Source organism: Schistocerca piceifrons, chromosome 7, assembly GCF_021461385.2.
Source record: "Schistocerca piceifrons isolate TAMUIC-IGC-003096 chromosome 7, iqSchPice1.1, whole genome shotgun sequence".
Lineage (NCBI taxonomy): Eukaryota > Metazoa > Arthropoda > Insecta > Orthoptera > Acrididae > Schistocerca > Schistocerca piceifrons.
The window spans coordinates 558525511-558543731 of record NC_060144.1 but is presented as its reverse complement, the minus strand read 5'-3'; the positions used below and the strand labels follow the sequence as shown (position 1 = coordinate 558543731).

Sequence of the window (18221 nt, the reverse complement as noted above, 5' to 3'; positions counted from 1 at the left end):
CAACTAGCTGACAGCGCTCCAATAATGTGTTAAGGAAATAGTTATCTTAGAGCACTCAATAAGGGTCACATATAAATTCGAAACTACTGTATAACTGACAGTCATCGATTTAAAGTAAAATCTAACAGCAAATTTAACAAATATGCGACAGAAGAGCGTAGAATGAACTTTCCGTAGAAGGTGAAAGCATTGTGACAAAAGAACTAAGAGAGCACATCAAATATTGAAATGTGCTGTTGAGCGAAACATATTGTTGTGCTCTCAGTCCAGAGACTGGTTCGATGCACCTCTCTGTACTACTCTACATTGTGCAAGCCTCTTATCTCCGAATAACTACTGCAACATACACCCTCCTGAATCTGCTTAGTGTATTCATCTCTTGGTCTCCATCTACGATTTTTACCGTCCACGCTTCCCTCCAATACTAGATTGGCGATTCCTTGATGCCTCAGAACATGTCCTACCAACCGATTCCTGCATGTAGTCAAGTTGTGCTAGAGATTCCTCTTCTCCCCAGTTCTATTCAGTACCTCCTCATTAGTTACGTGATCTAGCCATCTAATGTTCAGCATTCTTCTGTAGCACCATATTTCGAAAGCGTCTATTCTTTTCTTGACTAAACTATTTATCGTCCATGTTTCACTTCCATAAATAGCTACACTCCATAGAAATACCTTCAAAAAAGACTTCCAGACACTAAATCGAGGTTAAAAAATTTCTCTTCTTCAGATACGCTGTCCTTTCCATAGCCAGTCTACATTTTACATCCTCCCTACTTCGACCATCATCAGTTATTTTGCTTCTCAAATACCGAACCTCATTTACTACTTTAAGTGTCTCATTTCCTAATCTAATTCCCTCAACATCACCTGCATCATCTGATTTAATTCGACTACATTTCATTATCCTCGTTTTGCTTTTGTTGATGTTCATCTTATATCATCCTTTCAAGATACTGTCCATTCTGTGCAGCTGCTCTTCCAGATCCTTTGCTATCTGTGACATAATTACAATGTCGTGAAATATAACAGCATAGAAATAATAAATAAATAAAAAACGTTAAATAGGTTTGTTTTCTCTGCCTTAGACTCATTTTCACGTATTTAATATGTTGCGATTCTAATGGTCTACAATACTGTGAAATAGTTTTCTTCAACGGCCCTGTTGATAGTGATACTGTTGTAATCAAAAGGCACTGTCCACTTCCGAATCTTCTTGTTTTTTTTTTTTTTTTTGTGCTTTTGCTCTCATCGGGCATATCGGCGTGGTTATTAATGGATGCGGCTTGGATAATTTAAGGGGCGGTAGAATGCCGTTCCTGTTGCCACCCCGTTAACCCCAGGGACAGAATATGTGTACCCCTATTGTCTGCGTATAACGTTATTCATGTTAAAGTGAGCGAAAGTTTTCTAAACATTCATGAATCGCGTAACTGAGGCAGGACTATGGTGTCATCCTAGTATTCACCTAGTGGGATGGGGGAAACCGCCTAACAACTACGTCCAGGCTGACCAGAACATCGACCGTCGTCGTTAATCCGGCTGGCAGATTCGATACAGGCTCGTTCCAACAGCGACCCCGGGGCATTAACACGTACGGATTCGCTGTCCACTTCCGAGTCAAAGAGCACTACAGGTGCAACCGGGACCTCAGAAGCTGAGCTCTGCCCACACTGCGTGAGCGATAGAGATGGAGAATACCCCAAAATTGCGGGCTCCGGGAACAAACCAACTTTCCTCAGCGCAACATGAGGTGGCCTGGTGAATGATTAACGAGAAAAGCAGTTCCATGGAACATCTCACCACTCCGTTCAACACTGCTTTAGCGGACAGTATGTGCGCGACGACCACTGCACCACTTTCACAAGACGTCTCACTCTTGAGGACGATATGGAGCGACATTAAGACTGTGATCATAACTCACTGACCTCATACATTGTATTTCTATCGTGAATCGCACACGTTGCTAGGTACTTATCGAAGTGTCGATAAGTGACGTGTGGCGGAGGGCTCTTTTGTTGGAATGAGCGGAACGTACCTGCGTAAACTCTGGCGGCTGCTGCGGCGTGTCTGTGCTTCCGTTGTGGAACCGATGGGGTCTCGCGCCACGGTGTTCTTGCGCACCATGGCGTTCCAGTCCTTCTTCTTGGAGCTGGTTCGCTTCCCGATGGCTTTGGCGATCTTGCTGAACACGTCCTTTGGTCCGCCAGGGCCCTTGCGGATGGCGTCGCTCACGATGCCCTCCACGAAGCCGATCTGGAAGTCCTTGAGCAGCCGGCGCTCCATGACGCGACCCTTCTTGCCCACTGTGGAACAGACAGTCCAGTGTAGTCTACATATATGTATATAAATGGATATGTGTATGTATGTATGTTCCAGAATACCTGCGGAACGCCTCTAGCAGTTTCACCCATTCTTGATCCGTATGTGTCATAGTACCAGAAGACAAGTACTGTGAGGGTAAGACGTACCAAGATCTTCCCATTTTTGGAGGTGGGGTGATAAAGCAGTGCTATCTGAACATAACTGTGCAACGCCTGGGCCACATCATCCACACAGTACGAATATGACTTACTACTTGGAAGAAATACCAGGGGCACGGGGTGGGGCGTAGGTGTAAAGCTTCAGAAGAACTGTCAGGATAGGCCTGGAGATAGGAAAGAGGTGACTTGTTAAAATAATCGAAAACGATGAATAGATGTCCAATCCGTAGTATTCGAGGCTGCTGAGGTGAATGGTAACCGTCCTGTTGCAGACTGGACCATAGGGGTGGGACTGGTTGTTCGAACAGGTGACATGGACAGTATAAGTATTAAATGTGTTGATCTGTTTTAAGCAAACTTGGTACATATGTCATTCACTCTCCGGAAAACACCAGGAGTAAGAAATACGTAGCACTCCTATGATTGGTAGTGGGATGGGACACGGAAAATAATCGAAAATGACTAGTATTTTTATCATAACCAAAAGACCAACGAAGGGACTGGCTAATTCGTGACTGTCCAGATGATGTTGCACCTCAATTGGTGGGAGTAGGGATGGGAATGGCGTGATTTAGAAATAACTGACCGGAAATTTGCCAAGTGGATAGCAAGTAAGACATAAGAGACAACTTGCAAAATTAGTTTACTAAATTCGTATTCATCAGCAAATCACTGGTTTCCGAGCTCGCAGCGAAGTTAATATTGTGGTCTCCGTGATAAAGAATGCGGACTGGACAAACCTTGCGGCGTTCTTGTTCCCAGGTGCAGAAAAAGATGTTCCGTTGCACGACCTTCCAATTGGGTTCCCCATGTCGGTGAGGTATGACTGAGTAAAAGCGCAGAAAGTACTCAGTGTAGCTGTATCTCTGAAATTACGTAAAATCACAGAAAATATTCAATGATTTGTATCTTGTTCTGTACATGAATTAGAAGTTTTTCAGTCTTTGTGAATATTTCCTTTACTTAAAATTTGAGCTGTTAAATAGAAACACTTATTTTGAAAGTGGAACTTACAGCGGCTTCTTGTCAGTTGACAAAGGTTGCACACGATAAACGTTGTTCAGCTTTTCGCGTAATCTAAGTAAAATGACACCCAGTGTGCTACTGCTTACAAATTCTGCATCAATAGTCATAGTCCACAGATGATGCTTCTTCCATGTATTGATGTTGTTTATCACCTCGTTTATTGATGCTGCGCGGGTAGAGAAAGTGCCTGTATACTGTACCTTTAAATGTACCTTACGGACACCTATCGAGCACTGGGCAGGAAACGGTTTGAGTGGGACGGCTTGCCCAGAGACGCGCAGCTTGCGTGGTACAGCGACCCGCTGTCACAGTCGTTGGCAGCAATATGGAAAGTCAAACAACTCGCGCCGCCCGGCTTCCGCCTCCGGAGCTCACATTTATTTCCGATTTCCTGCCTGAGAGCTCGCTGCTGCGACGTGCGACGAGGCGGCACACCCCGCAGCCGCTTGCTGCTGCTGCTGCTCCTGCCTGCAGCTCCTCTTTTAAATGCGGCAGTACTGCAACCGGCAGACATCGTACGCTGCGGAGCTTCTCAGTACTGTGGTATCATTTGATCGCACCATTATTAGCGCCTGAAAAGTTCGCAGAAACGATTTTAAGTTTTGCGGACAAGTACTTTAAGTACTTAAGTACTTTAAGTGAAAGAAGATACTGAATAGTGAAGTGTCTAATAATGAAAGGATTTGAGATTTGTAAATGCTCAATTTGTATATCTAGTCTCAGTTCCAGGTTAATAACTAGTGTATTACGTATAAACATGTTTCACGTTAGAGCCGCCTCACCATGGTGATGTTAACGGTGATCGTGTTGTTGACGTCTTCATTCTGAGCACTGGACTGACGCACCTGTCTATGCTAATCTATCTTGTGCATGTCTGTTTCGCATAACTGCTGCAGCGTATAAGGGGTAGTCAATGTTGTTGTTGTTGTGGTCTTCAGTCCTGAGACTGGTTTGATGCAGCTCTCCATGCTACTCTCTCCTGTGCAAGCTTCTTCATCTCCCAGTATCTACTGCAATCTACATCCTTCTGAATCTGCTTAGTGTATTCATCTCTTGCTCTCCCTCTATGATTCTTACCCTTCACGCTGCCCTCCAATACTAAAATGGTGATCCCTTGATGCCTCAGAACATGTCCTACCAACCGGTCCCTTCTTCTTGTCAAGTTGTGCCACAAACTCCTCTTCTCCACAATTCTATTCAATACCTCCTCATTAGTTATGTGGTCTACCCATCTAATCTTCAGCATTCTTCTGTAGCACCACATTTCGAAAGCTTCTATTCTCTTCTTGTCCATAATATTTATCGTCCAGGTTTCACTTTCATACATGGCTACACTCCATACAAATACTTTCAGAAGCGACTTCCTGACACTTAAATCTATTCTCGATGTTAACAAATTTCTCTTCAGAAACGCTTTCCTTGCCATTGCCAGTCTACAATTTATATCCTCTCTACTTCGACATCATCAGTTATTTTGCTCCCCAAACAGCAAAACTCATATACTACTTTAAGTGTCTCATTTCCTAATCTAATGTCCTCAGCATCACCCAATTTAATTCGACGACATTCCATCATCCTCGTTTTGTTTTTGTTGATGTTCATCTTATATCCTCCTTTCAAGACACTGTCCATTCCCTTCAGCTGCTCTTCCAGGTCCTTTGCTGTCTCTGACAGAATTACAATGTCATCAGCGGTCCTCAAAGTTTTTATTTCTTCTCCATGGATTTTAATACCTACTCCGAATTTTTCTTTTGTTTCCTTTACTGCTTGCTCAATATACAGATTAAATAACATCGGGGAGAGGCTACAACCCTGTCTCACTCCCTTGCCAACCACTGCTTCCTTTTCATGCCCCTCGACTCTTATAACTGCCATCTGGTTTCTGTACAAATTGTAAATGGCCTTTCGCTCCCTGTATTTTACCCCTGACACCTTCAGAATTTGAAAGAGAGTGTTCCAGTCAACATTGTCAAAAGCTTTCTCTAAGTCTACAAATGCTAGGAACGTAGGTTTGCTTTTCCTTAACCTATCTTCTAAGATAAGTTGTAGGGTCAGTATTGCCTCACGTGTTCCAATATTTCTACGGAATCCAAACTGATCTTCCCCGAGGTCGGCTTTTACTAGTTTTTCCATTCGTCTGTAAAGAATTCGTGTCAGTATTTTGCAGCCGTGACTTATTAAACTGATAGTTCGGTAATTTTCACATGTGTCAACAACTGATTTCTTTGGGATTGGAATTATTATACTCGTCTTGAAGTCTGAGGGTATTTCGCCTGTCTCATACATTTTGCTCACCAGATGGTAGAGTTTCGTCAGGACTGACTCTCCCAAGGCTGTCAGTAGTTCTAATGGAATGTTGTCTACTCCTGGGGCCTTGCTTCGACTTAGGTCTTTCAGTGCTCTGCCAAACTCTTCACGCAGTATCATATCTCCCATTTCATCTTCATCTACATCCTCTTCCATTTCCATAATATTGCCATAAAGTACATCTGCCTTGTATAGACCCTCTATATACTCCTTCCACCTTTCTGCTTTCCCTCCTATGCTTAGAACTGGGTTTCCGTCTGAGCTCTTGATATTCATACAAGTGGTTCTCTTTTCTCCAAAGGTCTCTTTAATTTTCCTGTAGGCAGTATCTATCTTACCCCTAGTGAGATAAGCCTCTACATCCTTACATTTGTCCTGTAGCCATCCCTGCTTAGCCATTTTGAACTTCCTGTCGATCTCATTTTTGAAACGTTTGTATTCGTTTTTGCCTGCTTCATTTGCTGCATTTTTGTATTTTCTCCTTTCATCAATTAAATTCAGTATTTCTTCTTTTATTCAAGGATTTCTACTAGCCCTCGTCTTTTTACCTACTTGATCCTCTGCTGCCTTCACTACGTCATCCCTCAAAGCTACCCATTCTTCTTCTATTGTATTTCTTTCCCCCATTCCTGTCAATTGTTCCCTTATGCTCTCCCTGAAACTCTGTACGACCTCTGGTTTAGTCAGTTTATCCAGGTCCCATCTCCTTAAATTCCCACCGTTTTGCAGTTTCTTCAGTTTTAATCTACAGGTCATACCCAATAGATTGTGGTCAGAGTCCACATCTGCCCCTGGAAATGTCTTACAATTTAAAAGCTGGTTCCTAAATCTCTGTCAAACGAAAACAAATTACCAGACTTAAAATCCCCATGTTCGCTAAGTCGACGTCAGAGGCTTCAAACGTTTTTCTGTCGGGGAGTCCTCGTCCTGGAAACTACTGAGGGTACAAACGTTGAGCATCTAACCCATGCATCAAATGGTCATATGCCATCTCTGCATTTGTGCACACTGTCACTACACGAGCCGAGTCTGTTACTAACTGTACGAAGTAGCCCGTGTGCAGGCAGCAGTCGCACGGATGATCGCTGGTACTGCGGATGTCACCACTAAACAAATAATGACGTACGTCGCATGGCAACAGAGACGTGTAAAACAAAACACTGGCAGTGCGTAACGTAGCCAGACGTCACCAAGAGTGCATATTCTCCATGATTCTGTCGTCCTGATCTTGTGTCTTTGTCATCATTAATGAGTTTCAGATAATGAGTTGTAACTCGGAAACAAACCGTTTACAGGCCTGTGTTAACATAACATAATTTTTTCGTCTACGTGTGGGGGTACGTTTCCTGCAGTTCGTACTGTACATTATTGTCACACGCTGTATATGAAAGCAAGAACCCATCCCTCTCGTAGGAAGCCACATCACAGAACTAGACAATCTACCAAAGAAGAATTCATCGTGAGCGAAATCTGAGTTAAGTAAACTTTATTGCTTTTAACTGACATTTGCTGATTTTGTATTATTACGCAAATAGACGTATTGTTCACAAATGCCGAACTTTACTCATTGGTTGTTCATCAAACAATAATTGAAGTCAAGAGAGCGAGGAGGCCGGTTGAACTACGGAACGATGACTGCATCCAGGCGAGGAGCTCTATGTCTGAAGCAGACGGCCACAAATGTCTTCCCTAAGGCCTCCAAAAATATGGGAATCGCATGGGGAGAGATCGGCACTGTGCAGAGGGTGAGTAATGGCTTCCCATCTAATCTTCTGCAGCTTAGTCAAAACAACCTTGGCGACATGAGGTCGGGCTTTATCCTGCAACATAATGGACCGCCCGTCAACATTCATGGGCGTTTTTGGACTACGCTGCAGAAGTTTCGCTGGGAAGCCCTTACACATCTTCGATACGGTCCCGATCTCTCCCAATGCGATTTCCGTATTTCTGGAGGCCTTAAGGAAGACATGCGTGACCGTCTGTTTGCTTCGGACGAAGAGGTTCACGCCTGGGTAGGCAACCGCAAACATTTTTCCGTGAAGGCATTGTCCGTTCTGTCTCACAGTGAGATAAATGTATTAACAGTTATCGCAATTTCTTTTGAAATAGTAAACAGTTTGCGTACTTTTTTCCCTTCCGTCTCGTTTTTATTTGACTGCCACTTATACACCGATTTTTACCCGATTGCTGCAGCCAAACCTCGGTCTCACTTTATAATTTGTAACCCGCACATTTTTCACCATTTCTAAACAGATGATTGCCGTATGTCTCAGAACGATCCTAGGAATTTATCCCTTCTTTTAGTCAAGTTGTACCATTAATTTCTTTTCTGCCCAGTTCTACATTAATTATCCAATCTACTCATCTAATTCTTAGCATTCTTCTGTAGCATCAAATTTCTTAAGTTCAATTCCCTTTCCGTGTGTACTTTTTACTGTATTCATTTCGCTTACCTATAAGGCTGTACTTCAAATACTTCCAGAAAGATTGCCTAACATGTACATTGTATTAGGTGTTTGCATTTATCTTTTCCAGAAACGCTTTTGTTACTATTTCCAATCTCAATTTTATAGCTTCTTAACTTCTGCTGCTGTCAGTTGTTTTGCCCAAAAGAAAGACTCGTTTACTGATTTAGTATCTTATTTCCAAGTCTAATACCTTCAGCATCACCTGAGTTTGACTACACTCCCTTACCATTTTTAGAACTTCTATTTGCTATTCCTCTTATAACCTCTTGTCAGTGCGACAACCATTCCCTTCATCTGATGTTGCCGTTGCTGACGTAACTACACTATAATCGGAAAACCGAAAATTTTTGTCTTGTATGAAAGGCATCCAGCATAAATTTCACAAACTTTTTTTTGAAAACATGTTTGTAGTTTTGGTAGTATAATTTTTTTCTTTTTCAGTTTAGTCTACTGATATTCCTACCTGATCCTGGCATATCAGATGGGGATCTGTTCGCGGCCGAGAGTAAGTGTAATCTCCGGCTCCACCGTAAGTAGCGTACATACATCACCCGATGTACAGTTGGTCGATAGCGCAACGCACGTTCAATCTGTCTATCACTATAACCATTTTGACGAAATGTAACTTCAAGCTGGGACAGCTCAGCTGGCAAAGTCTCAGCGCCAGAAGCGACATGTGCCCTGTGTACCAAGGTACAAGTACCCCTTCACGCTGAGCCGAATGGTGACAACTATTAGCTTGTAAGTACAAGTCGGTGTGAGTACGTTTCCTGTAGACTGCATGTCCCAATGATCCATCACCCTTCCTCGGGTGACTGATGATAATTCTGAGTCAACACCTAAGTCTACTGCCTTTTTGCCTTACGTAGGAAACACGCCCAATAAGATCGGTCGTATTATACGGAAATACGATGTGAAATGTGTTTTCCGACCACCATCTAAAATTAGAGCACTTTTGAGTTCCGTTAAGGATGATCTTGGACTGCGTAAGGCGGGTGTATATCGTATTCCTTGTAGCTGCGGCATGGCATATATTGGTCAAACTATCAGGACCGTGGAGGACAGATGTACTGAGCATAAACGGCACACACGATTACAGCAGCCAAATAGATCTGCTATTGCCGAACGTTGCTTGGATACTGGTCACCCCATGTTATATAATAACACCGAGATATTGGCATGCACGTCCAGCTATTGGGACAGTGTCATTAGGGAGGCAGTTGAGACTAAATTAGCGAGCAACCTCGTTAACAGGGATGGAGGTTTCTGTTTAAACTCTGTTTGGAATCCGGCTCTCTCCCTTGTCAAAAAACAGAGGAACAGAGTCAATGCTGCCTCACCTGCGAATTCATAGTCTCACTATCGATAGCTCTGACTTTGGTCATCTTTGGTGGCACTAGTGTTCAGTGTGTGTGTGTGTGTGTGTGTGTGTGTGTGTGTGTGTGTGTGTGTGTGTGTGTGTTATCTTTCCTGCTTCTGTCCGAGAACCGAGGTATTAAATTTGCATGTACGCCGCCTGTCCTTTGCAGTTTGCCTTGAAAATGGCGGGGTGTTCTCCCGCCGAAATATCGGCGGTCGCTGAAAGTGTTACCTGGCTGAATTCCCGGAAGTTATTTGAAAGTTGTATACGCCAGGAGAAACTCAGGTCTCAGACGAAGAAGAGATTGGAATAATGTACGAGGAGAGTAGGAATGCAGTATGGTTTCTGGGTCAGATACGCACACAGGCCATTCTTTCGACTGTGGCAGCCGGAAGACTGTGGCAAGGAGAGCTCGATGGAATGACGTCATCATTCCCCATCACTTTCTTCCATCTCCTGCATCCTAAGCGGTGCCACTTTCTCGGAAATGCGACAATCTGAGTGCTTCTAAGCCAACACACACATATTTAATCTCCCAATCACAACCTAGTATTTTACCATAATACAAAATGAAACGGCCAAATCAGTATGTATTCCAGAGTCGTCTGTTGTTTCTGCACCCCAGTTGGAGCCCAAATACTACTACAGTTCGATCTTTGTGTCCAATCTGGTGCAAGGCACAACGGACCCTCTAATTAAAAGTTACAATGTTACATTCACATCTAAACTGTGAACATTATTTGTCAAAATACATAAAGATGGGCCGTGCGATTCTAGGCGCTTCAGTCTGGAACCGCGTGACCGCTACGGTCGCAGGTTCGAATCCTGCCTTGGGGATGGATGTGTGTGATGTCCTTAGGTTAGTTAGGTTTAAGTAGTTCTAAGTTCTAGGGGACTGATGACCTCAGATGTTAAGTCCCATAGTGCTCAGAGCCATTTGAACCATTTTTTGAACATAAAGATGTTGACACTACTGGGGTAACATACAGGTAAGTATTCTGAAACCACTAACAACAAAATAAGTCATAAAATCAGAAATACTTTGGCACATTGAATAATAACTAGTTACACAAATGGGCAAACTAAAACACACCACACTTCGACACACCACAAGATACTGTTCAGAGCAATACAGGAGACAAAGAGTACAGATGAACATCTTTCAGATTCATAGGGATATCGCATTATGAAACGCAAGCTAGGACAAAGGAAAAAGAAGAATGTTGCACATCTGGGGACTGGTTTTATCATAAACAGTAACATACTGGATTCAGTTTTGACTTAAGCTCATCCAGTAGCATAGGTGTTTCTTCTAACCTTCTGGTGGACCTACAAGATCCCCACTGTAGTAAACATTCATGTGCGCATCCATGAGAATAACAAACGTAACGCTGAAAATATTGAAAACTTTGGGGAAGAACTAGAGGACATAATTACGCACATCAAAAAAAGGTTTGCATCATCCTAGTTCCCAGAACTTCTGAAGACAGACAGTGACTGTGGATATTGTATCACAGACACAGTCCCTTTGACTGTTCAGAAATGTCACTAAACACACCCAAAGATGTAAACAGCCGTGCATGAGCAACGTGTATTAGACGGAAGGGGTCCGACAGCCGATCAGTTCTAGTCATTCCACCAGGAAGGGGGTACACGGCTCGTGTTGTCTCTAATTCAACCATGGCTAGACGGTCAGTGCCGCGGTTCGATCGCATCCGCATTGTTACTTTGTGCTAGGAAGGGCTTTCAACAAGGGAAGTGTGCAGGCGTCTTGGAGTGAAGCAAAGTGATGTTGTTCGGACATGGAGGAGATACAGAGAGACAGGAACTGTCGATGACATGTCTCGCTCAGGCCGCCCAAGGGCTACTGCTGCAACGGATGGCCGCTACCTGCTGATTATGGCTCGGAGGAGCCATGCCGAATAATGCTTTTCGTGCAACCATAGGACGTTGCGTTACGACTGAAACTGTGCGGATAGACTGCATGATGCGCAACTTCACTCCCGACGTCCATGACTCGGTCCATCTTTGCAACCACGACACCATGCAGCGCGGTACAGATGGGCCCGACAACATGCCTAAAGGACCGCTGAGATTTGGCATCACGTTCTCTTCACCGAAGAGTGTCACATATGCCTTCAACCAGACAATTGTGAGAGACCTGTTTGGAGGCTGTCCGCTCAGGCTGAATGCCTTAGACACACTGCCCAGCGAGTGCAGCAGGGAGGAGGCTCCCTGCTGTTTTGGGGTGGCATTATGTGGGGCCGACGTACGCCGCTGGTGGTCATGGAAGGCGCCGCAACGGCTGTACGATACCTGAATGCCATCCTTCGACGGATAGTGCATCCATATCGGCAGCATCATTCGTCTTCATGGTCGACAATTCGCGCCCCCATCGTGCACATCTTGTGAGTGACTTCTTTCAGGATAACGAGGTCGCTGGACTAGAGTGGCCAGCATGTTCTCCAGACATGAACCCTATTGAACATGTCTGGGATATTTTGAAAAGGGCTGTTTATGGACGAGGTGACCCACCAACCACTCTGAGGTTGGGACAATCTGGAACTTGATGAACTTGTGGATAGTATGCCACGATGAATACAGGCATGCACAAATTGCAAGAGGACATGCTACTGGGTATTAGAGGTACCGGTGTGTACAGCAATCTGGACCACCACCTCTGAAGGTCTCACTGAATGGTGGTACAACATGCATGCCGTGGTTTCCATGAGCAATAGAAAGTGTGGAAATGATGTTTATGTTGATCTCTCTTCCAGTTTTTTGTACAGGTTCCGGAACTCTCGGAACCGAGGTGGTGCGAAACTTTTTTTAATGTGTGTAGGAAGATTGCAGATCATTGTAATTGATCATTCCAATTCCCAGTTAGGAAAAGAGCGCAAGTTTAGAGACATTGTGGGAGAGTACTCAGCGCACATACGAACGAACTGGGATGAAGGATGTCTAATGGGACTCTGTAAGGCTTTCAACTTGATAGTGAACCCAACGGACTTCAAGCGATTAGCAGCTGAAACAAAAGACCTGGATATCACTCAACCTCCTCTTGGGAGAACAACATAGAGATCAAGTAGCAGTATCATAGAATCATATGTCAGAGTATTACATGGAGCAAATTTAGATTCAGACCACTATGTCTTCAATATAAAACTGAGATTTATACCCAGGAACACTAAGAAAACCGTCAGTGAAACTTGATATGTGTGATTTACAGAAACTTTCAACTTGTAAACAGCTCATAGAGAAATTGGAAGCAGTGGAATGTAGCAATTAGGATAAATTGAGGGACTAAGGAACAAGCTAATGAAAGTTGCAACAGAGACAGCTTCATGGGCAAAACAGAAGAAACGTGCCTGTGCCTGGTGGACAAGAACCTATGATTAAGTGGTGATGCGAAGACAGACAGAATGGCTGAAATGAAACTTGCAAGAGATACATGACAACAGGGATAAATTCATAGAGTTGCGCAAATTAGCTGCAGAACCATTAGCAGAATAAAGCAGCACCGCACTAAGGGCCAGTTAACACAGCTGGATGAAGCCTTCAAGAAGAACAATATCAAAAATTTCTACAGAAACTTTAAATGAAGTCTACCAAGTCTTTACTTTAAAAAGTAGACGGGAATATAGCTCTAGCACCAAACAGGTGCTCAGTCTGAAGTCAGCACTGCAAAAAGCGAAAATAACTGGTAAGAAGTATGTCGTCGTCTTTGTTGATTTTAGTAAGTTGCAGGACTCGAATGATAGATAGAGTCTCATGAAGATCCTGCTGGAACTAGGAGTGAACCAGAAGACCCAGTATCTTATCCAGCAGACTTTAAAAAATACCAGATTACGAAGTGAAGTTAAGAGAACACTTGCAACAAAATTTTGAAATCAGGACAGGAGTATTAATTGAGCACTGGAAAAGGTAATGATAAAACGGCGAAAGGAGTTAGCTAGGCAGTGACTTCCAAATGGTATTTCTCGGGCAGAAACGCAATGGGCTCAATGCTGATCGCCTGCCATTTGCTGACAGGGTGGCACTTCCGTCTAATTCATTGCAGTAAGTCAGTGTTCTCAAACAGTAAGCAGCAAAGTTTAGAGCTAAATATGTCGCTTAACAAAAAGAACCGTAAATCACAACAGCGGTGATTCTCCTTGCACACTGCGCCTGGAGCAGGGCGAAACAAAGAAAACCAGCACTTTGCGATGCTTGGAAGGTTGGGTAGAACACAATCTTTCCGAATGAATACCATTATTAACTCGAATTAACAAGCTGGAACTGACATACCAATTGGCAAAGAGCACCTATAACAAAAAAATCTCTCTCCCACAACACAAAAGTGAAGCACTACCGGAAAAATCATTCGCCCTAATGTCCTGTATGCTTTAGAGTGTCTAGTACTGAACACGAAGCGTGTGACAAACACACTTGAAATCCAGGGAACAAAGATATGAGGGAAATACCGGTACCAGTCAAGGAATGTACAAGACAACGAGACCAAGAGATCTACGAACGCTGTGAAAAGTCACTGATGTGGCTCTAAAGAGACGTGTAGCCATTTTTTTTATTTATTTACACGTGAAGTTCCGTAGGACCAAATTGAGGAGCAAATCTCCAAGGTCATGGAACGTGTCAGTACATGAAATTACAACATAAAAGTAATAACAGATAAAAATAAATGTTCATGAAAAAAGTCAATCCATAAGTTTAAGTAAACGCTATCAGCAATACAACGAGAATCAGCTTAATTTTTCAAGGAACTCGTCGACAGAATGGAAGGAGTGACCCATGAGGAAACTCTTCAGTTTCGATTTGAAAGCGCACGGATTACTGCTAAGATTTTTGAATTCGAGTGGCAACTTATCGATAATGGATGCAGCAGTATACTGCACACCTTTTTGCACAAGAGTTAAGGAAGTCCGAACCAACTGCAGGTTTGATTTCTGGTAGCTGCATATTCTAGGGAATAAACTAATATTGGTAACAAGAAACGACAATAAGGAACATGCATATTGGGAGGCCAATGTCAAAATACCCAGACTCGTGAACAGAGGTCGACAAGAGTTTCGTGAACTCACACCACTTATTTCCCGAACCGCCCGTTTCTGAGCTAAAAAGATCCTTGTGGAATGGGAAGAGTTACCCAAAAATATAGTACCATACGACATAAGCGAATGAAAATAAGCAAAGTAGACTAATTTTCGTGTCGAAGTATCACTCAATTTCGATACCGTTCGAATAGGAAGGCAGTCCCCCACCCCGCAAGGAACTCCTTGAGAAACAGCCAGCTAATCTGTAGCCTGGTAAAGGAAGCCTCTGAATTATCAAATTATTTAAGTGGTGCTCTGATATACCAATAATTTCAGAGTCAACATCTATTAGCAATTCACTAACTTTATCCCTAACACCTCTTATATTTTGATGAAATATGCTAATTCCTTCTCTAATTGGAAACATTACATCCTCTGAAGGTTAGTCCTTAGAGGGACTTCCTTTAAGCAGGTTCACCTATCAGCTGACTTCAGTCTAAAAAAGGTGCAGCTCTAACACCAACTGCAACGGGAATTTTTCCATGAGTGACACCACCACCACCACCATCACCACCCACTACACTGTCACCTATAAGCTTAGCCAGCCTCCCCTTCTCATACCTACTGAGGAGCAGGCCATGCATAGTGAAACCCGATCTACTGACAGACCCAACGGGCACCACTGAGATGTGATCCATGCCTTTTGCCATAAGTGCCCTCTCCAGCCCCACGTTAACACGCCTAACAGCAGCATTAAGGTGAGGCCGATCATGATGTTGAAACAGTTGCATGAAATGCACATTAGTGCCACCAGTTTGAGTAGCTGTCTTAACCAAGTCACCACCGACATCATATCTCCCCCCCCCCCCCGCCCCCCTGCCCCCGGCCATGTGTGGAAAAGCCTGCAGGATGCATCCCAGAAGGTTAACCAGTCAGCTACTCGCATTTTGGCAAAATAGGAAGACCAAGTCACCTTGGTTCCTTGGTTGAAAGAAGGGATAAAAGATCTATAGGAGATGGGAGGTACAGGAAGGGACTTAAAAGACTGGGCATCTCCCAGGAGAATGTTCAAGCAAGTAAGGTTCCAGCACAAATTACCAAGATAGAAGACAGATGCCTTTTGGACAAAGATGGGGAAGAAACAGCACAGCCGGAGGATTCGAAACTATTGGACGAGCGTCGAGATCCATGCCAAAGAGCATCGTTGAATGGCATGGTCCTCAGTTAGCCTGCGCGAAACAAGAAGAAGAATAAAAGCGTGTGTGCAGAGCAAACCTGCTGACTCCTGCATGTCGACGTTGGGCGTCGTCATGCCGTTGGTGCGCAGGATGTCGATGAGGTCGTAACGCAGCGTGGAGATGTCCTGGCGGATCTCGATGACGTCGTCCTCGGTGATGCCGAAGTCGTCGCGCTTGCGCTGCTCGGCCGTGACGTAGCGGCGCACCAGCAGGTGCATCACCGTGTCGTGCCGCTCCTGCGCCTTCTCCCGGGACTTTTTCTGCACACCAGCCAACACGGCACAGCGTATCACTGTCTGGCAGACGCCGAGCCCTGACTCACGGGAAGCGAGAACGGGCTCATCTAGGCCTCCGACTTGACAGCGAAAAGTGCACCACATTCTCATTACCTTCTTTTAATCTTAAAGTGGACTATGAAACAAGAATTTCGGCATAGTGTGCTCTGTTGTATTACACACACTGGACAAAAATTAGTCTCCCCTAGCAGAATCACTCTCACACCGCCTCTAGCCTTGACAGTGGTCTCAGTTTACAGAGGGAGTGTGCCTACAAGTTCCTTCATGTATTCCACAGCCAGCCGGAGCTACTCGTTGATTAGATACCGTAGAGCTAACAAATCGCGGGATACTGATTGCTGCGATGTACCTACTGTCACCAATAGTTCAAGGTAATTTACACTACTGGCCATTAAAACTGCTACACCACGAAGATGACGCGCTACAGACGCGAAATTTAACCGACAGGAAGAAGATGCTGTGATATGCAAATGATTAGCTTTTCAGAGCATCCACACAAGGTTGGCGCAGGTGGCGACACCTACAGCGTGCTGACATGAGGAAAGTTTCCAACCGATTTCTCATACACAAACAGCAGTTGACCAGCGTTGCCTGGTGAAACGTTGTTGTGATGCCTCGTGTAAGGAGGAGAAATACGTACCATCACGTTTCCGTCTTTGATAAAGGTCGGGTTGTAGCCTATCGCGATTGCGGTTTATCGTATCGCTACATTGCTGCTCGCGTTGGTCGAGATCCAATGACTGTTAGCAGAATATGGAATCGGCGGGTTCAGGAGGGTAATACGGAACGCTGTGCTGGATCCCAATGGCCTCGTATCACTAGCAGTCGAGATGACAGGCAGCTTATCCGCATCGCTGTAACGGATCGCGCAGCCACGTCTCGATCCCTGAGTCAACAGATGGGGACGTTTGCAGCACGAACAGTTCGACGACGTTTGCAGCAGCATGGACTATCAGCTCGGAGACCACGGCTGCTGTTACCCTTGACGCTTGTAACGCCGGAAATGCATATCCTCCTATTTCCATCTATTGTACTATTATTTCTTTCCTTGCTTTGTTACCTCAAGATATGACATTTCTGTCTCTTTATATATTGTAATTGTTTTACTGTTTGTATATATATATATATTTATGCACTTATGTCGATGTATAATTGGTTTGTTGTGTAAAGAGTATTTGTATTTTTACGCTGGGTCTTGCCTAGGGAAAACTGCTATCGAACGATTACATCGATAGGTCGTGTGAAGAATCAAAGTTTGTAGGATCTTTGGTAGTGTTAACTCTGCCGCGTGGAGCGCGGGCGGAACAGAGTCGGAGTCTGGCGGGAGTAGCGAGTGGAGCAGGTGTTGTGTGACGCTCCCGCGAGTTGCCGCGCTTTCGGGGTTTGGCAGCATGTAATTGCGCTCGACTCGCGATGATAGTTTCTGACATGGTGTCGCGGACGGGAAGCATTAGCTGGCGCACATCAAGAGCCCGTTTCGCCTGGTGACCGTGTCGAGAAGAAGGCGCGCCAACATCCAGCTTCTGCAACAGCGACGGCCGACAATGAGTGACTGTCGCCACCTCCTCGATCGACAGCTTCAAACCTTCAATCAACCAACAAGGAAGACTAAAAGCACGTAAAGTTTCAGAACTGTATGGCAGACCTCAGCTTTTCAAATTGTTCCATTTGTCTCGCAAAATTACAGCAACTTAGCATGAACCTTTGTTGCTCATTGTCCCAATTTCATTGCCAAGCAGGGTCCCTTCCTTTTCCGAAATGAACCCGAGTGTCGTTGAAATTCAAACGCCAGCATAATTCGATTTCACTGCTTTAATTTCAAAGTTCAGCTGGCTACAATATTTAAATTGCACAAGCACAAATTAAGAGTGCGAGCTTTGTTACCGTATTTTAGCTTACCTGTGACTGCAGCTCAGCTTGGTACGTACTAAATTTTACTATTGTTAATTGTTCAGAATCATTTAATTCAAGTTCAAAGTTAAATCTCTTCTTTCTAAATTGCGTAGATTCAAGT

The 18221-nt window shown here is 44.2% G+C and overlaps 1 protein-coding gene across 1 annotated transcript in view; it reads right to left on the bottom strand.

The window, feature by feature from the left end:
* LOC124709076 (transient receptor potential protein-like) overlaps nucleotides 1–18221 on the bottom strand; it is a gene marked incomplete at its 3' end in the record, with an annotated part of 289063 nt that overhangs the window by 12660 nt on the left and 258182 nt on the right. The window contains exons 16-17 of the mRNA XM_047240724.1: nucleotides 15949–16171; nucleotides 2038–2305 (exon numbers count right to left, since the gene is read on the bottom strand). Coding sequence (XP_047096680.1) covers nucleotides 2038–2305; nucleotides 15949–16171 — 491 coding nt within the window. The remainder of the gene's footprint in view (nucleotides 1–2037; nucleotides 2306–15948; nucleotides 16172–18221) is intronic.